Source organism: Manihot esculenta, chromosome 6 (genome assembly GCF_001659605.2).
Source record: "Manihot esculenta cultivar AM560-2 chromosome 6, M.esculenta_v8, whole genome shotgun sequence".
NCBI classification, from domain to species: domain Eukaryota; kingdom Viridiplantae; phylum Streptophyta; class Magnoliopsida; order Malpighiales; family Euphorbiaceae; genus Manihot; species Manihot esculenta.
The window spans coordinates 20,309,363-20,325,666 of record NC_035166.2 but is presented as its reverse complement, the minus strand read 5'-3'; the positions used below and the strand labels follow the sequence as shown (position 1 = coordinate 20,325,666).

Sequence of the window (16,304 nt, the reverse complement as noted above, 5' to 3'; positions counted from 1 at the left end):
ACATCCTGAGTCAAAGAGATTTGAATTTGAGACAAAGGAGATGGGTAGAGCTGCTGAGTGACTATGATTGCAAGATTCAGTATCATCCGGGTAAGGCGAATGTCGTGGCAGACGCCCTAAGCCGGAAGTCACTAGGCAGTCTATCCCACATCACGGCAGAGAGGAGACCAGTGGTGAAGGAGTTTTACAAGCTCATTGAGGAAGGTCTACAGTTGGAGTTGTCTGGTACAGGTGCTTTAGTTGCTCAGATGAAAGTGACACCTGTGTTTCTGGAGCAAGTGGCTCAGAAACAGCATGAGGACCCAGAGTTAGTGAAGATTGCCAGGACTGTTCAGTCAGGCAAAGACAGCGAGTTCAGATTCGACAACAAGGGGATCCTCCGCTATGGAAGTCGTTTATGTGTACCAGATGACATAGGGCTAAAAGGAGACATTATGAGAGAGGCTCATAATGCAAGATACAGCATTCACCCCGGAGCCACCAAGATGTATCAAGATCTAAGAAAGGTTTATTGGTGGCCAGCTATGAAGAGAGAAGTGGCACAATTTGTGTCAGCCTGCGAAGTGTGTCAGAGGGTGAAGCTGGAACATCAGAAGCCGGCTGGAATGCTTAACCCGCTACCTATTCCAGAATGGAAATGGGAGAATATAGCTATGGACTTCGTAGTGGGGTTACCGGCGACGTCCAACAGATTGGACTCCATATGGGTGATTGTGGACAGACTCACCAAATCTGCTCACTTCATCCCTGTCAGGAGTGGCTATTCTGTGGACAAGTTGGCGCAGGTGTATGTTGATGAGATAGTCAGACTGCATGGGGTTCCTGTTTCTATAGTGTCAGATAGAGGACCCCAGTTCACCTCCAGGTTTTGGCGGAGTCTGCAGGATGCCATGGGTACCAGGTTGGATTTCAGTACTGCCTTCCATTCACAGACAGACGGACAGTCAGAGAGGACCATCCAGACCATAGAGGATATGCTAAGAATGTGTGTGCTGGACTTTGGAGGTTCTTGGAGGCAGCATCTACCTTTGGTGGAGTTTGCCTACAATAACAGCCATCATGCTAGCATCGGGATGGCTCCATATGAAGCTTTATATGGAAGGAAGTGCAGATCACCTGTTTGCTGGGAGGAAGTTGGAGAAAAGGCCTTAGCAGGGCCTGAGCTAGTAGAGATCACCAGCAGGGTGGTACCCTTAATCAGAGAAAGAATCAAGACGGCTGCAAGCAGACAGAAGAGTTATGCAGACATCCGCAGAAGGCAAGTGGAGTTTCAGGAGGGGGATCTGGTATTGCTCAAGGTGTTTCCAATGAAAGGAGTGGTTCGGTTCGGGAAGAAAGGTAAGCTGGCTCCGCGGTACATCGGACCCTTTGAAGTTTTGCAAAAGATTGGGAATGTATCGTACAAGCTGGATTTACCTGCTTCAATGGAGAGAATCCATCCGGTTTTCCATGTTTCTATGTTGAGAAAGTTCGTGTCAGATCCGGGCAAGGTTCTTAGTGAGCCTGATGTGGAGATCCAAGAGGATCTCACCTATGTTGAGCAGCCGGTACGGATTCTGGACACTCAAATCAGGAAGCTAAGGAACAAGGAAATCCCGATGGTGAAGGTCCTTTGGAACCACCACAATCTGGAAGAGTGCACTTGGGAGACACGGGAGTCTATGCTCCGGCAATATCCTCATCTCTTTTAAGGTTAGTCTCTATGTGTTTTATGTGTATGTTGTGATGACTTTATGCATGTACTAGTTGGGGAACATTCGGGGACGAATGTTCTTAAGGGGAGAGAATGTAATACCCGGCTAGACTCCGGTATCGGAATTCCTACCGTCCGGTGGAATTTCGGGTGTCGGAGACCTCTAGAAGGGTAGAACTATGTTTTTATAAAATGTTTTAATGTATTTTATGTTTTAAGCATGAAGGGAAATGAGTTTTTGCATGAAAATAGCATTAGAGGAAAACTCAGGTTCGGCCGCCGAACCTCAAGTTCGGCCGCCAAACATGCATGCGTTGCGGGTGTGCTTTAGGCCCCTGAAAGCATAAGTGAGGGAAGTCCAGGTTCGGCCGCCGAACCTCAAGTTCGGCCGCCGAACATGGCATGCATGCGGAGGCACATTCGGCCCCCGAACGTGGTCTGGCCAGCCACTATAAAAGGGTCCCTTAGCCGAAAACGGGCGAGCTTTTTCCCCATTTTCGGCCAAGATGAGTCTCCGCCGTCCCTCACCCATCCTTGACGTCTTTCCTCTAGATCTTTCAAGATTTTCATTTGTTTTAACTTTGTTTTGAAGATTTGAGCTTTTGAGCAAAGTTTTGGAGCTTGGAGGTTCAAGAACCCAATCTCTCCCAACTTCGAGTTTAGGTCGTCTCTCTCTCGATCTTCAAGAGGTAAGAGCCGATCTTAAGCTCATTGCATGTTTAAAGTAAGTTTTAAGTAGATCTATGGGGTAGAATGCATGTTTAGGTTATGGTTATGTTTATGGGTATAAATGTATGTTCTTGAGCAATGTGGATGCTTGATATGTTGTAGATGGGGTTTATGATGGTTTGAGGCCCCTAGGAACATGTATGCTGGTGTTTGTGTGTTGTAGAATAGGTTTGATGCATGTTGGAAAGGTTTGGAGGCGAAATGTGCAAAGGGAGCCAAGTTTCTGCCCTTTGGCAGAAACCAGGTTCGGCAGCCGAAGGACTTTCGGCCGCCGAACATGGCTGGGGAGGCAGCCTTTCGGCTGCCGAAGCTTGCCCCCGAAAGGAGACTTTCGTCTCTGTCTGGCAGTTTCGGCCGCCGAAAGTGCCGCCGAACATGCATGAGTTTCGTCTCTGTCTGGGAGTTTCGGCCGCCGAAAGTACCGCCGAACCTGCCTGACTTTCGGCTCTGGAGGGACTTTCGGCCGCCGAACCTGCCTCCGAAAGGTGCCCTGTCCAGGCCTCCTTTGCATGTTTTTCTATGGTTATTTCATGATGTTTTAGGGGGTTTTTGGGGAGTAGTTTATAGTTATGTTCAGGTGTGTTTGGTCCCTCATTTGAGTCTACCTGTGTAGGTTCGGACCCGAGGAACCGAGGACTCCAACAGTGAGTTCAGCTGCTTCGGTGTTGTCAGAGTCAGCCAGAGGTGAGTGGAAATAAACTTAATCTTTTAAATTGAGAAATTAATTGTTTTATCATGTTTCATGCATCATGATTATGCAATAGGATGATTGCATTAGTTTTCACGAATATGCCGCATTGCATCGATTGTTGTTGATGTGGGTGAATATTGGATGACCCAATTAGTCCATGACAGGAAGACCAGGACCCCATTCTACGGCCTGGCACAGAGTAAGGAAAGACCAGGACCCCATTCTACGGCCTGGCACGGTTATGGGACTCGAAGACCAGGAGCCCAGAGGAGGCCCTGGGGTAATGGTAAGTAATGTATGTTATGACAGGAAGACCAGGACCCCATGCTACGGCCTGGCACAGAGTTAGCTTGGACTAATTGGTGACAAGTTCACCCAACCCTTATGTGAATTGTCTGAGTTATGATGCATTTCATTGGAGCATGTTTGATAATATGTTCTATGGTTCTACTCACTGGGCTTTTAGCTCACCCCTCTCCCTTTTACCCCCAGACTCGCAGGTACAGGATAGAAGAGGAGGTCGGTTAGAGTAAAGCTTGTTTATGTAATAGATAGAATGTGGACATGACAAATCGTAGAACGATGTAATGTGAGGTCGGTTAGAGTAAAGCTTGTGTATGTAATAGATAGAATGTGGACATGACAAATCGTAGAACGATGTAATGTAAAAGTACAGTATAGATATGTAATGATGTTTATGGATGTTAGAGGTGTGCTTGACCATAGATTGTTGCTATCCCTTTTAATACATGATCTTAGAGATCTTTATGATGTTTTTGTAAACCAACTCAGCATATGTTATGTCATCCATTGGGGGGGCACTGATGAGATCCCACAGAGGGATCACTGTTATGATTATGTTATAGTGCATGCACAGGTTGAGTTGGTGTATGAATGGAAAGAAAAGTTTTTAATTTTTATGTATGTTGTTGATCATGTATGGGATTAAGCAGGTTCACAGGATGCATGTTAGGCTTGCTACGGGTCCCGGCGGCCTTAAGTCGACCCGAATCCTAGCGCCGGTAGCGGTCCGATTTTCGGGTCGTTACAGATATCTTATATGTAGTGTGCATCTTTTTGTAGGCATTTGGATAAATTACATTCTTAGGTAGAAAAAAAGAGATAGAGTATGCATAATGCCTGAGCTTACGAAGGGGGGGAACTGTAGATGTGCAAAAAAGGAAGAAAGTGCTAAGTGAGTTCTTTTGAAAGTGCTGAGTGAGTTCTTTTGAAAGTGGGGACACCACTTTCATAGGAGGATTCGTCAAACTTCACTACAAGTGGAATAGGATTGCGTTGTGTCAAGGAGATGGGTAAAGGCAGTTCAAGTCTTAGGGGTTAAGTGCTATTGGCACACCTGTTGATTCATACTGTGTTGTATTCTGAATGACTTGTTATATTAACTATTATTTGGATCTAACTTGGTTATTACTAATATTTCTTATGAGACTTTTATAGGTTAATTACGATGTCATGTGTGGCATGAGTTTATGCATGTTAATAGATTTACTGTATGATTGGATCGTATTTTTGAGGCAAAAAATAAGGTCAACACTTAAACATAAGAAATGGCGAAACGAGTTAAAGAGAAAAGAACTAACGAAAACAAGTTCAAACAATAAGTTCGTATAGAAGAGTTAAGTAACAACTTCCAATAATATTTACAGTAGATTGAGGAATTAAGAGCATAACATTTATCAATCGAAGACAGAATTTTCATAGTTTCATCACCATTAGGAACTAGCAGCTCATAGAGATTAATCGGGGATATTAATGTAAATCATATTATGGATTGAAAGCATAAAATCTCCCTATAATTAGCTTGTCAGCACAATTTTAAATTGAAATTAATTTTGTAATTATCTTCCTTTCTTATTGATTTCTGCTTTGTACCCAAGAACAATATATAATAATTCTTTCTCTTATTATTTCCTTCCCTTTACTTTGTTAAAAACAAAATTAACTTGGAATTTTCCTTTAAAATACTTGTCAAACGCTAAAAACAAATCTGCTTATGTAGAGAGAGATCAATTAATCTTAAACTCAGGCCCATTCATTATTTGGTTTCGGTTTGGAGAACCTTTCTTTGCTTTTTGGCTTTTGGCTTTTGGATATAAATTGACTTTGTATTTTATTTTAATTTTTTTTTTGAGAATGAGTCTTTTTCTTTTTAGGTTGATTTTATAATTCAGATAAATAATTTTCAATAACATAACATGCATGTATTATTAAAAAAGCTGTTGGATTAGTATATGAAATTTTTTTTAATTAAATAATATAGTAATTAAAAAAATTTCCAACGACTTACCCAAAAAATAGTGCATAATTGATTTGGTACCAAAATGCTAGCCACGAAAATACATATGAATGAATTGAATATATGACATAAACTCTCTCCTGGCTGCCATATACCTTGGGCCTTTTTTATCAAAAACTTTTTTCCATTATCATTTTTCATTTGAACAAAGGCGACTAAAAAAATTAAAAAAAAAAAAAAAGAAAGAAAGACAATAGAAAAGGGTGCATTATGTTGAAGTTTCTTTACCATATGGCATTTTCCATGCCGTAATCCTTACTATTCCCAAGCCTTCTTTATGTGTACCACTCATTAAAAATGACATGTTATAAAAAAAAAAAATCTTTAAGAAAAATGTTGTTATGAATTGAGACTAGAAAAAGTAACATGGTTGTATAAAATTTTAAAAAATGAATTTATAAGTGAAAAAAAGGCCTTGTTAAACCCTAATTGTGGCTTCCTACTAGAATTTAAATCCTAAAAATAAAATCTGATTGCTGAATTTTTATGAACGGAGCTTAACGATCATGCGATGGTACTGAAGTTTAAGGAAGTTTTTCAGATTTTGAATTATGGCAGTATTGGGAAGGGTGAATCGAGGGTAATGGAAAAATCAATAGAATTTTACACAGGGGAAGGAGAAGTTAATTTGAAGAGGATAGAGAGAGAGAAATCTAGGTTAGATAATTCTTTTGACATTTCTTTTTTAGAAAAAAAAAATGTATGAATTTATTAATTCTTTTTCAGAATATATTTATTTATATTCAGTTTTCCATATTTTTTAAGAAATTCTTTATTAAATTAGGAATTTTTTAAAATAAATAAACATGATTTTATTGAGCAAAATCAAATCAATACAAATAATATGAATGATGGGCAACAACTTTTTGATCCTAACTGTCTATTTTAGTTTTTACTTTTTAATAATAAATTATTCGCTTTGTTTAATAATTGGATATTCAAAGAAGAGTCTCCGTTCCCCTCCAGGAATTTTTTTTTTTTTTTTTTTTTGTCAAAGGCATTAAAAAACATGGATCAAGTTCTCATGCCTTCCGTCATTCTAAACTTAATCAATCAATAAATAAATAATTATTTAGTATAAAAGTGTAATAAAGTAGGAAATAAATAATGGATGAGAAGATCTAAGATGTGATTAAAAGAAATAATATCAAAGATTATGTATGAATTAAAATCTAATTTATAAAAATAACTATTTAAAACCAACAGATTTTTGCTTAGGTGATATTGAAATTGTCTCCAAACTTTGTAATGGTAAAAAAAATAGAATAAAGTAAAATAATTTTCTTTGTAATTCTGATTTTTTACTTGAATTTTACAACACTTGAATATTGAATAAACTACTTTTATCTTACCATAATAATTAAGTTGAATAGTAAAAGTTGAAGCTACAATTTCCGAAAATTAAAATTCTGCAGCGTAATTATCTGAGTTGGTTTTACTTTTACATTTGAAACTTTGACTATGACTTTGAATAATTCCAGAGCTGGAGTTTTCCTTTCGCAAATTCAGGCACGTGCTGTGTAAAAAATAATAATTGCTAACTAAGTAATCAAGTCATTTTCAAAATTATGAGTTTTAGGTTTGGTTTCTAATTAAAATTAATTGATAAATACCAAATTCCTAATATAATTATGTGTTTTCCTTAGTATGCTAGTGATGAAATGAGAATATTTATAATTTAAAAATTTTATATATAGAAGTCTACAATTCACATGCAGCTATTATATGTTATTTCACACGAAAATAAGTTTAAACACTATTAGATAAATATTTATATTTAAATTTTTGTATTCCTTATATTTAGATTTATATTTTTGTTTTCATTATACACACCTTGAATATTTTGCATAAATTTTCATATTAAACATCTAATTTAATAATTAGATACCCTTCTATTTGTAATACATCCTTTGATATTTATATTTTAATATTTTTATTTATCAAATATTTTAATTTTAATTGATAACCGCCGAATCTCATACACTCTGAGTAAAATCGGACTAAAAAAACAGCGCTAGTCCAAAACCCACGAAATCCTTTAGGCTGATCGATCCAGCATCTCAAGCGCTTATCCAGACACGGGGGCAGGCTGGATTACCCGCGAGTCCAAGTCTAGCGGAAGAAATTTAGCCTGGTGATGTGACATGACGAAAGATAGCAGGCTCAGTCACTTCGCAGCCCTACTTGCATGCGCGTCGGAAGAATTAAATGACCGCCTAGTATGGAGATGGTTCTAACATGCCCGTACGTACAAATTTGAATGACAGAGACAGATGTCACTGTAACAGGGAGGCCGTTAGACGCCACTAGACAAAATGAAATAAATAAAAAGAAAGAATTTCTTTCTATCCATCTTATCCATCTAAGATTATACCGTACACTCTATTCTCTAAATCTCATAATATTATTAATTATTTTAAAAAATATTATTTTTAAACATAATTTTATAAATTAAAATTTATTATTTTAAAATTATTTTTTAAAATAATTTTTTAATTTTATGATTAAATCTATTGTTTTAAAGTTATATTTAAAAATATTTTTTTAAATTATAGTTTTAAAGTTATATTTAAAAGTAATTTTTTTTAATTAAAATATTTAAAATAATGTTTTTTTAATTTAAATGTTTAAAATAGTAATTTTTAAAATTCAGATATTTATTAAATGAGGATTAAAATTTAAATATCTGATAATTAAAAATACTAAAATACAATGTTCAAGTACGCAGTTTTATTGCAGTGGAAGGGAAGAGCAGAGTTGAACCATATACATATACTGCTACGAAACTAACGCTGCACAACCTTGAAATTTTTGTTGAAGAGAGGCAGCCGACAAAGCCAACCAGGATATGTCTAAAAAATAGCCATTATAAAGATGGAAGAAGGGAAGCGACCGCCTCACGAGGGCTTTCCGCTAAGCCCTTATATTTAAATTTATGTCAACGGTCAGAATCGCTGGCTACTGTTCATATCTCTTTCTCTTCTTCTATCCATTTATTTATAGTAGCAGACATTTCCTTATTCTTGAAAACTGAATCTTGTTTCTCGCTTGCGTCTGAAGTTTCTGTGCATATATCCCCTCTTCTATCTTCTTGTTTTGCTATAATTCAACTCCCATAATGAGCCCAGCAAAGTTTCAGCAACACCAAAATAACATTCTCAATAGTCTCCGTCCTTCTCCATTGAAGATCAACAAAGATTCCCACCTCATCCACAAGCTGTCTTCTTCTACGGAAGCTTCCAATTCTTCATCAACATCCACTTCTGTAGTAGCCCCTGTTGGTGGTGAAGCAGGAGCCAAGCAGCTGCAACGAAACCATCCAGTTATTATCTACACTTATTCGCCTAAGGTTATTCACACGGAAGCCAGGGATTTCATGGCTTTGGTGCAAAAACTCACGGGTCTTTCCAGCTCCAGCTATGATGAAACCATAAAGCCAACCCAACAAGGCCAAGAGAGCGGCGGCGTTAACGTTACTAATAATAATAGTAAGGATTTAAAGGCCGCTGTTAGTACTGATGATAAGGAGTCCATTCTTAAAGCACCCAAAAATCGTTACTTGGCTGATATTCCACTTTTCACTCCAAATTCGGTGGATTTCTTTTGCTCCCCTAGGCCTGCACGTAGAACTGATTCGGCTTATGCATCTTCAAGCATGGCGGATTCCATATCTCCATCTGTTTTGAAGTTCATGAAAGGGCTACCTGAATATTGACATCAACTGATCTAATGGGAAATGAGGATCGAAGTCACTAATGAAGTATTCAACAACTGTATTGACCCTAGGAGGTTTGGTTCTTTTATGTTGTTTGATCTTGAGTCTTCCTTTTCTCGATATGCAAATTAAGAGAGATGGGCATGCAACCATCTAATAATGTAAGTCTTATGTTAATTAATTAATTCAATTTATTCTTTGGCCATTGGATCCACGTAGTTTTGAAAATTGGTATGGCATATGATAAGTTGAACTTTATAATTATCTCTTATAAGAGTTTTAAACACTGCTCTCCTCAAACTAATTTATGAGATGAGTTAGTTCTTATACAAATTTATGATGGTATCAGAGCTAATAATATACTCTTATGTTATATACTTCATAAAAATTTAGTGTTATATATAGATAAGCTAATTAACCTCAATATACCAAGTATAGTGTTAGATAACTAGCAGCCTCCAAAAGATATGTCCATGCTACAATTAAAATACTTGTCATAGATCAATGCATCTCTAAGCACAAATAAGTGGGTTCATCCCCCAAAGAAACGAATAGCTAGAATCCATTTCAAAATCTATTGGATTAATGGTGAATCGAATACACGTAAGAATTTGCAATTCTTGAAAGTCAAAACAAGGCGTGAGTAAAATGTGGAAGGGCCTAACACCTTGAACTATTACGGGTTCCCTCTCTATGACTTGGGTGCTTTTGTCCTGTCTCTGTTAGCCTTAGTTGTTGTTTTCTCGTAAATCCTTTGATAGGTTATCGATGGTTAACGATGGTTTGCGTGCGACATGCTCAACTCAGTAGGGCGACCCTTCAGTATGTTCTTTATTTTCTCGCAGATTTTGTGTTAGGCTTTCCTCCTTTTATTTTAGGATCATCAAACCCTAAAACCATATTAAAAGTCTGTTTGATATTAAATTTAAAAGCTTTTTAAAAAAAGTTTTAGTGTTTTTATAATTAAATTATATCAAAAATAATTTTAAATAATTTTTAATGTTTTTAAATTGTATTTAAAAAAAAAATATTTTTCTCAATAATAATTCTAACAGTAATATCAAACAGACTCTAAATCTCTCATGCCAAACAAAAACATGCATCAAACGATTCATTTGCAAGCAGTATTAATTAATTTGTGAGAATTAATACAAATCAACCAAAATGAAAATCCCAATGACTCGGAAGAACACTACTAACTGTATTATTAATTTGTCATGCAAAAAATTTGTAGTCAATTGGCTTCATCCTGTTGGATTGTCATATTAATTTTAGAATTTTAATTAGTCTCATAGTGTATAATTTGTCGACTCTAAAGTGGTTACTGTTTAGGCAGATGCAACTCTCAGCCCAAACATACTCTGAGACTGACCATTTGGAATGAGTAGTCTGTGTATCGCTAGGCCCATGCCCAATAAAAATTCAAAGGACATCCTGGTCAAAGATTTAAAAAAAAAAATCATTTTAGAAAATATTTTTGTTTTAAACCTTATTTCTAGCTAGGGCTAATATGAAAATTTACTTAACGACGGTCATACTCCAAGCATTCCAATTTTAGCGAAGTCCAAGTTAAAAAGACCGGATATAAGTTCTAGAACTCAATTTGCAGTTTTTAGTTTCATGTGGAATTTAGAATTTTGATCTCAATTTTTTATTTTTTTTAATGGTAAAATAGATTCTGTAATATTTGGAATCGTATTTAAATGGTAAAAAAAAATTAAATAATGGTCTGACCAAAGAGAAAAAGATATCGTACATCTATATGTACTGTTAACGTGACTGTCGCAGAATAACACAATTATAAAATGGTGGTTGTGCATTATTAAAAAATAAAAAAAGATAATAAATGATGTGAGGAAAATGAAAATTAAATTTATTAAAATACATTCTGAATTTTAATATTTTTTAAATTTCAGATATCAATTAATACCATCAAGAAATGAATGAAATTTTTTGATGATCAAAATTTTTTATTTTTATTTACCCATTAAAATTCATATTATCAATCACGATAAATGACTCGTAAATATAACATGAAACCCACAATACTCAAATTATTAAATTAATGGTTATATCCTTTCCATCATTAATGTAATGGAATCTGAATACTGAAATGGGCAAAATAAATTGAAGAATCTAATATCAATAATTAAATTAAATTATTTTCTGGACGGATTAGAAAGCCAGATAACTATGACTTGCAAGGCTCCATAATTCACCTTAATTAGGTGCAACAACTTATTAAATAATTATTATTTTTTAGAATTATATATATATAGCACTAATTCAATTATATCGTGGCTTATATTAGTTTGAACCCATGAATAAATTTTATATTTTTTCACATAATTTTTATGTATTTTTTTATTTGTTATTTTAAAATTATTATTTATATTTTTTAAACTATAATAAAATATAAATTAATTATTATAATTCTATTTAATTTTATTTTATTTTTAAAAAAATTTTAAATTAATTTTTAACATTTAATAAAATTTAATATATTTAAAATAGATATAATTATAAAGTAATTTTTTAATTATATTAATTTTGAATATTAAATTTTATTACATATTAAAAAAATTAAAAATTTGTTTAAAAAAATAATAATGAATGTAATGTTATTTTAGATATAAAATAAAATTAAATATAATTATAATAATCAATTTACATATTATTATTACCTAAAAATAAAAAATAAATAAAAATTACGAGACACAAGAATTACATTAAAAATAATCACAAAATAATTATAAAATGCCACATATTATATTTATAATCTTTGTAGTAGCTGTTAATTAAAAGTTTAAAATATTAATTTTCGTGAAACATGTTAATGTAATTCTAAACTCCATTTAAAAAAAAAAAGAAAAATACCATTTTAAAATTTATTGAAAAAGGAAATTAAAATTTTTATTTTATTATTTTTGTATTACTATAACTAAATTAGATTAATATATCTAAGAATTCCCGTTTTATCCAACCGCAGTTACAGACAGCTTAAAAATAATTGGGAAAACGGCACTAGAATAAAGATTGGAGCAAGTGGCCAACAACTATTTTGATTGGGCATATCGTATTATTCTTATCAACTACCACTTTTATTCTTTTCCTTTTCCTTCAAACCTAGAAATCAAAACCATCTTTATTAATTAATATTAGCTGCTCACTCCCACTATATCACCTAATTATACTAATATCACTTATTCTTAATACCCAATAATTTTTAATTATTTTTTTCGTTTACGTATTAATTTATTTATATTAAATTGATTTATTAAAAAATAAAATATTTTCAAAAAAATAAATCGAATGATCAATTTCACGATAAAAATAATGTGAAATATGATATAAATATAATTATTATTTTTAAATAGTATAATTTTTTTTAAAGTTTGATTAAAAGCTTTATTTAAAAATAATAATAATTTTTTAAATGTTCAAACTAAATTCCTTTATAATTGTATTTAAAAGAACTCATGAATGAAATGTGAAAAAAATGACAATTTAGTAAACCACATATCCACGGAAAGAAAATGACAATTTAAAATTTAAAAATATAAAAATATTTAAAATAATTTAATTTTTTATTTAATTTTAATTTTTTTTATTAATTAATTTTTCTTTAAAGCTAAATTTAGATTAACTTTTTTTTGGTTGTTGTACACCTGGCAAGAAAGGAGGTACATGCATATTAATTGACAAGTAATAGAGAAATTATAAAACGTGCAAGTCTCGTGAATGGGAAATTCAAATCGCCAAAACGACAACAAAATCCAACTTTGTTGGTTTATCCTTTCCATAACAGCTGTTTGGACTGGGGCATTATTACACGTAAACACCTATGCACTTACGTGACGTATTCTTTTTTCCACTCTTCTCCCTATAATTATAATCTAATCTTCCCATTACTTTTCTTTCAATTATTAGGGTTAGCCTTCAATCTTATTTCCAGATCAAATTGAACTGTAAAAATAAATTTATTAACTAACAATAATTAAATTGAAATTAAGTAAAAATTTTAATTCATTTTAATTTAATTTTTAAATTCCAGCCTGTAACTTAAAGTGCAATCCGCAGTCTCGGCGTTGTTATAAAAACATGGCAAATGGCTTTAGTAGCCAAATCGCTTGGTGGAGTTGGGTCTACGGTAAAATAATAATAATAATAATAATAATAATAATAAACAACTTTTTTATTTTATGGTTTTGATTATTTCAATTGTTGACCGAAATAGTTGAATCAAATTTAAAAAAAAAAAGGAAATTGCGAAAATTATTAATTTAATTTAGTTTATTTTTTTTATTTTAAGTGAATTATAGTATTTCATTATAAAAAAGATAAATAATGTTTCAACCGTGGACATTGACCATGTATGTTCACACTTGAATGGAACAACTCAAATGAATATTTAGATATAGTTTTATTTAATATCAAAAATATTAAAATAAAAGTCAATTTATTATACTTTTTAAGCTTCAATTATTTTTTCTTTGTTATCGTTTCGGTTATTTAACCAACATTTTTTAATAAAAATATTAAAATAATATAAATATACTATTTCTCAGTATACTTTTATTTCCATATATTAATTTTTAAAATAGTATGAATATTAATTAATTTTTTCTTAATACTCTTTATCTCCACTGTAAATTATAACTATTTCTATAATCTTTTAAAAACCTTTCTTAAAAAGTTATTAATAAAAGAATTTATTAATATTAAAATAATTAAATAAAATAAAAATTCATTTTGTTATAATTTTTGTGATATCATTGTTATTTTAATATTGTATGCAAATTTAAATAATAAATACAAATAAATAGATAAAGTATTTAATAATTTAGTTTTAAGGCGAACATGAAATTTTTAAGCGAGAATTATTGTTTTGCGTTAATAAAGTATTTTAGTCTCGCGCGTCACGAGTTGTAACTTTTTTTCCAACCACCAGATTTTACTAGAAGCAAAGATTTCTGTTGATCACAATCTAAAAGAAACTAATACCAAAACGTAAAGAAATTATTTAATTAATTTGCTTTTTTATTATTTATTACCTAATAAATAAATATTTACATTTTTTTTTTCATGACTGTTTCGCCGTTTCCACGGCCAAACAGCTACGACTCAAGACTCTCAACCGCGTCGTAACACCGAGTCACCACCGCGCAGCTCGTCAACAGACTCTTCTTCAGCGACAATGACGGCGTCAGCATCCCACCACGTATCCACGTCGGGTTCTGCCGCATTTATTAACGGTGAGCTCACTTTTCTCATGTCACCCACCTTTAGTCTCCCGGTGACGTCATCTCTGACGTAAAACTTCTTCCTGCCGCCGGCACTTATTCCGACAAATTTTCCCAACCTTGGACGCCACTCCGCCATTATTTCTGGGATCCGACTCCCAACCCGCGTGTCCCACACCCTCAAAATGTGTCCGGACACATTTGTATCGGCGGAGACTATCACCGCAGGCGAGGAAGACGACATGGAAACGGCCGGAATGTCGCTTTTCTCACCAAAAATGGAGAATACATTGAGCGACTTATTCATATCGTAAACTGAAATGCAATTTCTTGATTCGTGGTCAAGGTTTAATCCAAATCCTAAGCCTAAGTTGTCCCAGAGCTTCACTACGTTACTGCCATTTGTGAACTCAGACCATGATGAAAAGAGGTCTTCAAGGCTACTGTTTCTACGTCTCCTTAAATTATGATTATGCAACTGATCATCGGCGTAATAATCGGAACCTCTGACTCTAAAATCTTCATCAATGGACCTCCATCTCTGCGAAGACGATGATGTATGTTCATCTTCTTCTTCTTCCTCTCCGTCGTCGTTGTCGTCTTCTTCCGATAGCGACGAACAAGACGTGTCTGTTTCGCTGCCGTAGTCGTAATCTTCGTCGGTGATGAGAGAAGGTTGGGAAGAGATTAAAAAATGGTTTTGGATTCGAAGGATGAGAATCTTAATTCTATTGATTATGGTGGAAAAAGAGGCGAGCAGAGCAAGAACCAGAGCTCCCCATTTCCAAAAACTGGAAGCCAGGTGAATCTTTTCGACCCCAGATAAAGCAAAAATCTGAGAAAGAAAAGATGGGTTTTGCAGAGAGGTTATGCCAGCTTCGAAATCGCCTATTCGATTGATCACAGGAATCTCCATGAGAGTACAACAAAAGCAAACAGGGGATCTCCGTCAAATCACAGACAAAACCAATAAAGCCTGCGGGGAATCAGCGATAAGAAATTGTAAGGAAATGAAAATCTGGAGTGAGCGAAAACGAATGGAAAAATATGAAGACTTCGGAAAAAGGAGGTTTTGCAAAGGGCAGAAGGTGGGGTTTATAAAGGCAAAAACAGGGAATTATTCTCTGGAAAACTATTAAAAAAAAACAATAAAGAGCAGAGACAGAGTTTTTGGAGCTGATGTGGCAAACAAAGATTGGTGATGGAGTATGGATTAAAGAGCCACGTCAGAGAAAAGTAGCTAGGTATTTGGAAAAAGAAGAAGAAGATAGGGAGCGGTGAGTCAGCAAATGGTAATGTGATGAAGTTGAAAGAAAAGAAGAAGGTGGCGGGACAGACAAAAACTGGGAACGAGTGGCTGTGAGAGAGAGCCGTGCGATGACAGCGAATATGGTTGGAGTTTAGTTTGGATGCCAAGACAAGATGCTGATGCTCTATGATAGTGTGTGGTTCCCACTCTCCACTTTTCACCAACACCGTCTGTTTTTGAGTTTGTGATTCACAAACAATGCCACAAAATTAATATTTGTGGTACAAAATCGAATTAAATTAAATATTTTTAAAATTTTAAATTAAAATTTAAATTCATTTAATTTTAAATAGAATTAAATTAAATATTTTTGAATTTTTAGATTAAAATTTAAATTCATTTAATCTTAAATTGAAACTTCACTTTAAATAATGTAGAAATTTTTTGTTATTCACTATATTTATCTAAAAATGAAGTGTTTTTAAATGTTTTGCATATTATAAATAAAGTAGGAGTTTTTTATACAACAAAAATAACAGAAAAGTTATATTTTAAACACTTGATATGCATAACTATGAGAAAAATGCGACTTCAGAATTTTCCTTACAAATTATAATTTTTTTAAAATACAATAAATATTGTAGTTCCACTGATTTATTATAATATC

At 33.5% G+C, this 16,304-nt stretch overlaps 2 protein-coding genes across 2 annotated transcripts; one reads left to right on the top strand and one right to left on the bottom strand.

Annotated features, from left to right (window-relative positions):
* Nucleotides 1-8,442: 8,442 nt before the first annotated feature.
* On the top strand, nucleotides 8,443-9,348 carry LOC110616458 (VQ motif-containing protein 8, chloroplastic). The gene has a single exon (XM_021758818.2). The coding sequence runs from the start codon at nucleotides 8,549-8,551 to the stop codon at nucleotides 9,143-9,145; it is 597 nt and encodes a 198-aa protein (XP_021614510.1). The 5' UTR covers nucleotides 8,443-8,548; the 3' UTR covers nucleotides 9,146-9,348.
* Nucleotides 9,349-14,278: 4,930 nt separating this feature from the next.
* LOC110616672 lies at nucleotides 14,279-15,304 on the bottom strand. Its single transcript, XM_021759119.2, has one exon. It carries the CDS (start codon nucleotides 15,302-15,304, stop codon nucleotides 14,279-14,281), a length of 1,026 nt encoding a protein of 341 aa, XP_021614811.2.
* Nucleotides 15,305-16,304: the final 1,000 nt, after the last annotated feature.

Coding starts and splice junctions, on each gene's coding strand:
- LOC110616458 (XM_021758818.2), top strand. CDS start 8,549: ATGAGCCCAGCAAAGTTTCAGCAACACCAAAATAACATTCTCAATAGT.
- LOC110616672 (XM_021759119.2), bottom strand. CDS start 15,304: ATGGAGATTCCTGTGATCAATCGAATAGGCGATTTCGAAGCTGGCATA.